At 47.1% G+C, this 10,564-nt stretch overlaps 1 protein-coding gene across 6 annotated transcripts in view; it reads right to left on the minus strand.

Moving 5' to 3' along the window:
- LOC119311739 (F-box/LRR-repeat protein 17-like) overlaps window positions 1-5,801 on the minus strand; it is a 7,656-nt gene extending 1,855 nt beyond the window's left edge. For 2 of the 6 annotated variants that reach the window (XM_037587434.1, XM_037587435.1), the window contains exons 1-10: window positions 5,176-5,800; window positions 3,199-3,300; window positions 2,548-2,692; window positions 2,282-2,466; window positions 1,888-1,992; window positions 1,666-1,763; window positions 1,322-1,557; window positions 1,174-1,240; window positions 1,011-1,096; window positions 486-576 (exon numbers count right to left, since the gene is read on the minus strand). In XM_037587434.1, the coding sequence (XP_037443331.1) occupies window positions 523-576; window positions 1,011-1,096; window positions 1,174-1,240; window positions 1,322-1,557; window positions 1,666-1,763; window positions 1,888-1,992; window positions 2,282-2,466; window positions 2,548-2,692; window positions 3,199-3,300; window positions 5,176-5,675 (1,578 nt within the window). In that variant the 5' untranslated portion in view covers window positions 5,676-5,800 and the 3' untranslated portion in view covers window positions 486-522. Of the gene's footprint in view, window positions 1-485; window positions 577-1,010; window positions 1,097-1,173; window positions 1,241-1,321; window positions 1,558-1,665; window positions 1,764-1,887; window positions 1,993-2,281; window positions 2,467-2,547; window positions 2,693-3,198; window positions 3,301-5,175 lie in introns of all 6 variants that reach the window. The other 4 variants (XM_037587433.1, XM_037587436.1, XM_037587432.1 and 1 more) reach the window with 4 other exon arrangements.
- Between the last annotated feature and the right edge of the window lie 4,763 nt (window positions 5,802-10,564).

Raw genomic sequence — 10,564 nt, forward strand, 5'->3', positions numbered from 1 at the left:
CCATATAAGCCCAGGCCAAAAATTCAGTTCTATTTTGGTTGATATCTGAAACTGCAAGTTTTAGGCAAAATTTTATGATCATGTATGTGCTCTGTAACAAAAATACTCTGTATATTTACAATTAGTATACACTCCTAAGTTAACTTGTTTTATTTGCATACCATACAAATGGTCAGATTTTTTATCCAAAATTTCCAGGCTCATAATTCTTCGTACAATGTGTATATACAATTGTTTTTCTGACTGATACAACTTTGAAGTGATGTTTTTGAATTGTTAACCGGCAGCAGAAAATCCGCAGTTGGGAAGTATGCTACTATATACTTTCTTAGGTAGGCTGCAACGACTGCTTTGCGGTGCATAAGAGATAAGGGGTTTGTTACAACACCTTAGGCTACAACATAGTTACACGCTACATAGGGCAGACTGTAATAATGTAGGTGCACTGTTTCCAATAGTATGATTCCTAAGCTCAAGAAGCTTACAGCCTGATACACCTTCAGCTTCACAGCTTACTCCTTGCTAGACTCCAGTTGATACACATTGCTTCATTAGATTCTTTCTGTTTATCAGTTTCTGAAGGGAAAAAGGCAAGCCAAAAACCAAGAGCCAAATTAAATTATTTTTTCCACCAAATAGGAAAATGTCACTATTTTCTCTAACTGAAATGCAGTTCAGACAGGAGTAAACTTTTTAGTTCAGTTCTGGTTTGTCTGGTTCAGTCTAATTTGCACACGCTTGCCCATATTGGGTGGGCCAAAAACACTGGTGAGCAAAATTCTTAAACAATATAAAGCTAATGCTGAGATAGCATATTTCTCACTTCTTTTTTGAGATTATATTTCCCACTTTCTGATTGCAAGCGGTTACTGCTTAACACTTCAAACATGTTCATCCAATAACCTTGAAACTACTGGCCAACGCACACAAAGAAAGGAGTTTTGGAAGAAAGCTCAAGCTGAAATGGAAGTTCACTTTGGGGGTGAGGAAATGTTCTAACAAAGTAATACCTGGTTTTTTATTGCACCAATCAACATATCTTGGCATCCAAATGCATGTACATTCTTCAGATTTGGGCACTGAAGTAGCAGCCGCTCTGCGAAATATTTCAATTGTTTATAATTGTAAAAGCGGCTACCAACTTTACAGCGTCATGAAAAAGTGACACAATACCTGGGTGTAGATTTGTACAAGTGTTGAGGTTCAGATCAATCAACTCTGGGCATTTCACATACAAAGCCTGCCATATGTGAAATTAGTAACAAGACTATATCCATAAAGGACTTGAGTGAATCTCTGCTGGCAAAATTTGAAGGCTTACATCTATTGCTGAACAGCCCCATAGACTGAGCTTCTTCAAATTATCATGCTTTATGATCAGCTTTTGGCGCATAGGTTGCTTTTTTAAGGTGGGTAATTTTGGGCACAATCTAATCCTTCCATTGATCTCACCAAAATAAGCCCCCTGTTTTTCATTCTGCAAGTTAGAACGTAAGCTCATTCCACAGTCCATGAGCTGAAGAAGTGGCAATTGTGCTGTTGCAGCCTGGATCCCACCTAGAAAACACAGAGAGATTCTTAACACTGGAACATGTAATGGTTGACTGGCGAATTCATTTTCGGTGGAGCGGAAATAATAAACCATGAAATTCATATAAAGCTTACATGTAGTAATATTTGGGCAGAGAGCAAGGAGCAGCCTCGATAAAGTATGAGGGAACGCCTTGCAGATCATACCAACACCACTATCACTGATGCTAGATCTGAGGTATAATCAAAACAAGTAACTGCATAAGCTAATTTGAAGTATCACGCCATAGGAAAATAATCATCACCTTTATTTTAATTCCTTTAGTTTCATATCCCAAAGGATATATTGGAGCTTACCCACTTAAATCAAGCAATTCCAAGCTTGCACAAGATCTGACGATAGATGCAACAGCTGCATCTGTCATTTTTGAACCGAGAATCAAGGATAGCATGCACAAGCCCCTGATGAAGCAATAATGAGATTTGAGATTTAGAGGTTGAAATATTATGAAACTGGAATTATAGTGAGAAGAGAACTATAATGCTATAACTCAGATAAAACAAGATTCTGGCTTGGCTACTTTGGGTCAGCCTGAGCGCTGGGAACAGTTTGTTTTCTGTTTTGTCTCGTTTCTAATAAAAATGGGGCAGGGGGAACCCCTTTTCTTCAAATAAATAAAAGGAAGAACTATAACGTTACAGCTCAAATACAACAAAATTGTGCTAAGAGCATGGTGGGGTAGAAATATACCTGAGGTTGGCACCCTCTAGAGCGGACACAGCTTCATTAGATAGTTGAATTGATGATATGTGCAAATTTCTTAAGTTAGGGCACGATCGGCCCAGGCCATCCATCAAACTAACCAGGTCAGTACATTCCGAACTTTGTTGTGTGAAACACAGGGAGAGCTCGCTCATATTAGGGCAGCTTATGACCTACAACAAATTTGTGTCCAATGAATTCATGCCCACAATAAAGTTGATATAACTATAAATACTAGTAGCACACAATATTACCGATTCCGAAAGGGAGCAAAGATCTGATAGCCAAAGAACATTAAGGCTTGAAGAGCTTAGATTAAGAAAACCAAGATTAGAGCAGCCACCGATTTTGAGAATTGAGAGAGAATGCTTCTCTGAAACAAGTCGACTTAGCTCCTCTCTGTTAGAATAGAACAACTTAAGTTAATATAGGAGCTGAACACGTAGATTGTGTGAACCTTCTATCCATTTGCATGACATTGCTATTTCAAAATCGACGCATATTCAACACAACTTGCATGGTAAGAAAATGGAAAATAGACTAGTTTCATGCAAGCATAGCATAACATGGTGTGACAAATCAACCAGCAAAAGATCCAAAAAAATCAAACTGCAATTGCATTACATATGAAAAAATAAGTTGAAATCCTCATTTACAAGGTAAAACTAAAAGCACGCCTTAACTGTATCTGACCTCGCAAGGTAGGCAACTATTAGTTGAGAAGCTAGCACTTGCAAAATAAAAAGGGAAGACACCTTTATAACTAGTGATTCAAATTATAACAAAGCAAGTGTATTTGATATAAAATAGTGTAAACTAAATAAATAACTAAATTTCAAAAGAGATATATAGATGCCAACATAGCGTTTAGGATATATGAGTAATGTTAGAGATTTACAACATACCCAGTCATATTGTTGATTGCCTTGTCGGCCATGGTGATCTCCAGAGTTTCCAAACTTGAACAGGAAAATGCAAGACATGACAGCATGGTGGCATCAACAGCACTGAATCAAACATATACAAATAAGATATATGTCCCCAGTGAACACCTTTTATCGGCATAGGAAACAAACACGGGAGGACTGGAACTAGATTAATTGTCACTGCAGCCAGATCCAAAACAATGCATGGCTTTTACTTATCCACTCACACATCAACTTAGGTGCATATATTAATTTCATTGCAAATAAGCAGGACAGAGAAACATATACTGAAGCACAAAAGCTAGATTAACCATGTTGGTTCGACCATATCCAGAATACCACGATGTATTTACTTCACTTTTGCGTCAACTTACGTGCATATTATTATTTCACTGCACATAAGCAACAGCTGGATGTGAAAACCTTGACACAGAAGACAAGCGGTCTTGTCTTGTCATTAATAAGGCCCTAACTGCACACAACAATTACACGCACAGAATTCTAAAACCAGATGGTGGCATCTATAATCCTATACCAGAATAACATGAATGATAATCAATGATCAACAACCTGGGATCATCTATTGATCATGTATATAGAATAAGAGCTCTAGCAACTACAGCATATGTCACTATGTCAGTATAAGCCAACTTGTCAAATATAAATTTGATCAGTCACAACAAAGAAGACCTGAAAAGGCTCATTTTGTTTGCACTACAAATATATGGATATTCCTTCTATGCAGGCAAATACAACAAGAAACATTATCAAATACTCCCTCCGTTCGGAATTACTTGTCTCGGAAATGGATGTATCTAGAACTAAAATACATCTAGATACATCCATTTCTGCGACAAGTAATTCCGAACGGAGGGAGTAACTGATTGCAGCAACCAATTTATAGTGCTTTAATTACTAGTTTGTGGTTGTATCCTCACACACAGGCTCACAGCAAGAGATAAGCAACAATAATTTTATGTTGGGAAATAGCATATACTGTTCTCGCGGTAATTGCGCATTTGGCATCACCGTAGACCAACCCAATTGGTTATGCGCTTTCTACAATCCAACCCAGCCCTGCTGAAGGGTTTACAACTAAAACACAGGTAAAAGTTCTCCAAATCAATCTTGCAGCACCAACAGAATATTGTCCAAAACACAGACATCTCCGAACCCATTACCTACCCAACATGAGTTTCATCTGGCCACCAAATCATCCAAGAGCATGTCAAATTCAATATCCACAAAGACATGCATGATCTTTCATAAGCGAAGCTAAAAATGGCACAGACTGTCAGCAATTTCCATGATACCCTCTACTTTGACAAGTTCCTACCCACAAACACAAATATAACCTACTCCCTCCGTCCGGAAATACTTGTCATTAAACTAGATGTATCTAGATGTATTTTAGTTCTAGATACATCCATTTTCATCCATTTTGATGACAAGTATTTCCGGACGGAGGGAGTACCACTTAGCAATCCAGAAATAAACATCCTGCAGCCAGTATCAGATCCGACGTCCGTTCACCTTGGAAGTCGTCCAGAAATCCCAGGTTCTCGATATACTACTCCCTTCGTTCCTAAATGTAAATCTTTGTAGAGATTTCACTGTAAACCGCATACGGATGTATGTAGATGCAATTTAAGTTTAGATTCATTCATTTTGCTCCGTATGTAGTCCACCTAGTGAAATCTCTACAAAGACTTATATTTAGGAACAGAGGGAGTACTTGTTATTATTGTATTTATTTATATTACGATTTTATTAGGAATATATATACTACTCCTCCAGTGGTTATTTGTGTCGTAGTCTTTAACCAGAAAAGCTGTTGCATAACAGCTCGTGTCCGGAGCAGGCGCCGATCGAAGATCCAGCATCGATCTGGCCAGATCGCGTCAAATTCGCATCGCACGGGACAAGATTTGTTCAGATTGGCCCGGGTCCCCTCACCTTTCCATGTGGAGGACGAGGCGCGAGAGCGCGGCGCAGCGGGGGAGCAGCGCGCCGAGGAGGCCGGCGGCGGCCGGGCGGAGGCGGAGCTCCTCGGCGACGCGCCAGACCCGGTCGGCGCAGTCGCGCCAGGCGCGGCTGACGGCGGCGGCGTCGAGGACGCCCCTGGGGCCGAGCTGGCGCAGCACCTCGACGACGAGGTCCACCGGCACGGCCCGGCCGCCCAGCTCCATGGTGCGGCCGTCATGGTCGGGCCTGGGCTTCTTCTCGGGGGAGGAGGGCTCGTCGAAGGAGAGGGCGCGGCGGAGGCGGGTGTCCCCGCCGGAGGAGGAGGGCGACGGGGAGGGGGGCGCGGCGCCGCCGTCGGCGGCGGCCGGGGAGGGGAGGTTGCAGACGTGGCCCTTCTTGGGCTGGCCGCATCGGCCGCAGTTGTAGCTGCCCCGCGTCTTGGGGCGCGGCGGCGGGGGCGGCTTGGCGGGCAGCGAGGAGGAGGAGGACATGGGGTTAGGGTTTGCCCCGGCGCGGCTAGGGCTGGGGCGCGGAGGGGAAATAGCGGGGGGGTGCGGCGGGAGATTGGGGAGGGATTGGCGCCATTTTTTGGGGCACCGCAGGAGGAGACCCGGTGGGTGGACCGGACCGGATGAGAGGGTGTGGCGGAGATGAGCCGAGCCCCGCCGCGAGCGCCCACGTCGACGTGCAACCCGCGGCTGGCTGGCTGGCTCGAGATTGATTTTCTTTTCCCTTTTTTTCTTTTCTTTTCTTTTCTTTTGTTGTTGGCGAAGCCAGAGTTGAACAGACGACCGAGGATGATGCAAAAAATCGCACGTGCTTTCGAATGGGAACTAGTGCGGGTTTCCGGTTTGCGTTGCAGGCAGCTCCGCACCTTTTTCTTCCCTCTTTTGGTTGAGAGAGAAGTTCGGGTTTGATGCGGTTGCACCTCCTTTGGCCCTACTTCCTTGGAACGTCCGCGAATCGGTTGACCGGGCAAAATCGGCATTCTCCAAATTTGAAAATGTATTCCACGTAACAACACTCGAGCTAGCAAACACAAGGAACATTTTTTTTCGGAAAAACTTTCAATCTATTCATCTTCAATCATGGCAGTACAACGAACACCAGAAATAAAAATTACATACAGATCCGTAGACCACCTAGCGACGACTACAAGCACCGAAGCGAGCCGAAGGCGCGCCGCCGTCATCGCCCCTCCATCACCGGAGCCGGGCACAACTTGTTGTAGTAGACAGTCGGGAAGTCGTCGTGCTAAGGCCCCATAGGACCAGCACCCCAGAACAGCAACCGCCGCCGATGAAAAATAACGTAGATCGGAAGGATCCAAATCGAAGACACACTAACATAGATGAACAGCGACCAGATCCGAGCAAATCGACCAAAGATAGATCTGCGGGAGACACACCTCCACACGCCCACCAACGATGCTAGACGCACCGCCGAAACGGGGGCTAGGCGGGGAGACCTTTATTCCATCTTCAGGGAGCCGCCGCCGTCTCGCCTTCCTGAGTAGGACACAAACCCTAACAAGATTAAAAAAAAGACTAAAAACGAAGCCCTCCCGCCGGTCCTTGTCAGGATCCACCGCGCCTCCATGGCCCTAGGGCCACCGGAGACGAGGCGGACTTGCGCCGACGCCGGCGAGAGGCACGAACCCTAACTTCCTTTCTTGGAGGAGGAGGAGGAGGAGGCGGAGCCCTGGCTTTAGGTACGTGCGTGAGGCTAGCAAACACAAGGAACATGATAACCAAAAGTTTCCTCCTAGTCAGCCTCCTCCTCCTCCTCCAAGCAAGAAAGAAAGTTAGGGCCCATGCATGTCGCCGGTGCCGACGCAGGTCTTCCTTGTCTCCAATGGCCCTAGGGACATGGAGTCGTGGTGGATCCTAGCAAGGGCCGGCGGGAGGGCGTTGTTTTTAGTCTTTTTTTTCAATCTTGCTATGGTTTGTGTCCTGCTCAGGAAGGCGAGACGGCAGCGGCTCCCTGAAGATTGAAGAAAGGTCTCCCCACCTAGCCCTCGTTCCGGCAGTGTGTCTAGCATCATTGGTGGACGCATGAAGGTGTGTCTCCGGCTGAGAAAGGGGAGTTAAAAGAATCATTCCGGACCCCCGCCCCCCCTTTCCCCACCCCCGTCGTCGCTCCCACGAGCGGGCCGGGGGAAACCTAGCTCCGCCCCCAGCCTCTCCTCCTCCGGCCTCCTCCTCCCTCGCCGCCGCCTAGGGGTGCCGTCGGGCAAAGCCCGGTCGGCGTGGGCGGCGGCGGGGTCGCTCCATCTCCTCCTCGCGGAGCTCCAGGCCGGCGTGGGACGGAGGGCTGCAGGAGGCGTCGGGCTGTGGCGGGGCTCGACGGCACGGACCCGGGAGCTCCTAGTGGTGCCGGCATGTCGGCCCCGCTGGTGCCTCGCGGTGGCGCGACGGCTGCCTGGTGGGGCGTGCGTGGGCGTGATTCGGCGGCGGATCTAGCCAGGCGGCGCGGGCCGCGGGCGGTGTGGGCGGCGGCTGGGGTCCGGCTTCGGGCTCCCGGCGGCTGAGATGGTTCCTCTCCGTCGCGGGCGTGCGGCGGTGGTGCGGCTCGACCGGTGGCGGTCCGGCGACCTAGTGGTGGTGGCCGGCGGTGCTCGTGGTGGTGGTGCTTCCACTTGGCGGCTCTCTGTGCGGGGAGGAAGGGGAGCGGCTTGGACAGGGGCGGTGGCGCCGACGGCGTGTCGGCTGCAGCACGAAGGCGGGAACTTTACGGGCCTCGGAGATCCCGGTCGGGCCTGTGCGGCCACGGGCCTGGTATGTTCCTGCTATTGCGTCCGATCAGCTACTGTCATCGACGGTGGAGGTGGGGCCCTCCCGCGTGCCGACGGTGCTGTTGCCCTAGTCCCGGCTCCTCTTCTTCACTGTGCAGGCCATGCTTCGCGGTGCCGTGGTGAGACAGCGTGGGAAGCTTCATGTTCGGGTTGGCGCAGGGTTGTGGTCGGTTTGGTGGCGAGCTCCGGAGTGCCTGAGGTGAAGGTTGGGATCGGGAGAAATCCCTGTTGGCTTGACCGACACCGACGCGGTGGCGCATGAGGGTGCCGCCGGACCTTGCTGGAGGGCGTCGGGGCTACCCTTCCTCTCTCCTCACCGCGTACTGAGGGAAACCCTTGGCAGCAGCGTCGTCATCGTCGCATCCCTTCTTGGAGGTGTTGTTTGGTACCGGCGCTTCGGAGGCTCGGAGCTGGGTGGGCGATCTTTGGTGGTTGCAACAGCCACGAGGTGTAAGTGCATCTAGTGCCCCTTAGTGATTTTGGTGTATTGAAGACTTATAGGTTAAGAGACTGATGCGTTTGTAAGTGTACACATGTCTATAAGTCTACGAGGAGTTTGATATTTACAGAGAAAGTCGACCCCTAAAAATGAAGTTCTTCATCTGAAGACTTTGGATTTCTGAAGACTTTCTGAAGACTTTGAAAGTAAAGAAATTGGTGTGACCTTGAAGACTTGGTAATCATTCGAGAAACATGAAGCGTGAAGACTCTTGTTTTTACTGTTTCATTTTCTCTTTCTTGAGTCATAGGAAACACCGTACTGTTAAAGGGGTCGAGGAAATACTAAGGAAAAATTTCCATGTGATGCTCAACTCAAAATCCTACACCTACCAATCCTTTCGAGTGAAGCCATTGGAAATCTCACACAGTTCAGTCATATTCTTCAGTGACGGAGACGAAGTTCTTCTGGTCTCTGAGGAATTTGTTCTGACTGAGGAGTTAGGAATTCGCCAATGCGGATTGCCTACAAAGTGAGGAACATGATAGCCCTGAGGTATTTGAGAGTCAAATATTCCGACCGTTGCTGTGCTACACGCCAGCTGTCCCAAAATATCTACCCACCTAACAATCATATCATTGAAGGGCATTTATGTCTTATCATGTCGGGCTGCTCCCTAGGCTATAAATAGCCGCCCCCTACAACCACTAGTTGGTTGGCTGCTCCGAGAGAAACTGACATTTGTCATTTGAGAGCAACCCATCCTCCGAGGACTTTGAGTGAAAATCATCAAGTGAGGAAATCCAAAACCCCAAACCTACAAACCCCAAAGTGATTGAGCATCACTGAAGAGATTGATCATGCGTGGATCTGACGCTTGTTTTCTTTGAAGACTGTGCTTCTTCCAGACGGTTAGGCGTCAAGGTATAGAGCATCCAAGAGGAATTGTGGATCGCCGAGTGACCGAGTTTGTGAAGGTTCGGAAGTCACTTGAAGACTTACCACGAGTGATTGGGCGAGGTATGTGTGACTTTAGCTCGAGGAGAATATGGTGAGGACTGTGTGTCCGGGATTGGGTGTCCTCGAGCTTAAATACTCAGCCGCTCCAACCAGATGTACAACTGAGACAGTAGTTGGAACTGGTCTACCAAATCATTGTCTTCACCAAGCTTACTGGTTCTATTTCTTCAATTCTTTCATTTCCTCATCTCTATTGTTGTGTGCTTGTTCATATCTGTTTGAAGACTTTCGTCTGAAGATTTTCTCAACTTCCTCAGTTCAATTTCTTCAGTCTATCCATCTTCATCTTGTGTTATCCTGTATTTACGCTTTCGGTACTCTGTGCTTGTCTTCATTTCATCATCATGACTATGCGTGTGTTCTGCTATGTTTACTTTTGAGTACTTATTCCGCTGCAAGTAGTTCTTCATTTAGGAATTTCCTCATCAGCAAATTCCTCAGTGAAGAATTCATAAAAATAGCCTATTCACCCCCATCTAGTCGATATAACGCACTTTCAATTGGTATCAGAGCAGGGTACTCCCTTGTTCTGTGTGATTTTGGTTTAACCGCCTGGAGTTTTAGTTATATCGACCGCAGGTATGATCAAGGTCTCTGCTGGGTGTCCTACCTTCGATGGAACGGACTACCCCTACTAGAAGAATAGGATGCGAATGCATCTTGAGGCAATTGATAATGATCTCTGGTATGTTGTGGAAAATGGTGTTCCCTCAGTCACACCTTCCCTGAATGTTGCTGATGTGAAGAGATTCAAGCAACTCGACTCTCAAGCAAAGAATATCATATGTGGCCATCCAAGTAAAGGGCAGTATGGTAGAGTGAGTGCTTTGGAAACTGCTAAGCTTATCTAGGATAGGCTCTCCAAAGTAAACGAAGGAGTCTCAACCCAACGTGACTCTCGTGTCGATGTTCTTCGCAATCTCTTCAACCGCTTCAAAAGACTCGACAATGAAAATGTTCAGCAAATCTTCGATCGCCTCACTGATATCTCAAATGAGCTTCAAGCGCTTGGCGCCACTGACATCACCGACCATGAGGTGGTGAAGAAATTGCTGAGATCACTCGATTCTTCATTTGACACTCTAGCACTGATGATTCAAGAGCGTGCTGATTACAAGTCACTTGAT

This window comes from Triticum dicoccoides, chromosome 5B (genome assembly GCF_002162155.2).
Source record: "Triticum dicoccoides isolate Atlit2015 ecotype Zavitan chromosome 5B, WEW_v2.0, whole genome shotgun sequence".
Taxonomy (NCBI): domain Eukaryota; kingdom Viridiplantae; phylum Streptophyta; class Magnoliopsida; order Poales; family Poaceae; genus Triticum; species Triticum dicoccoides.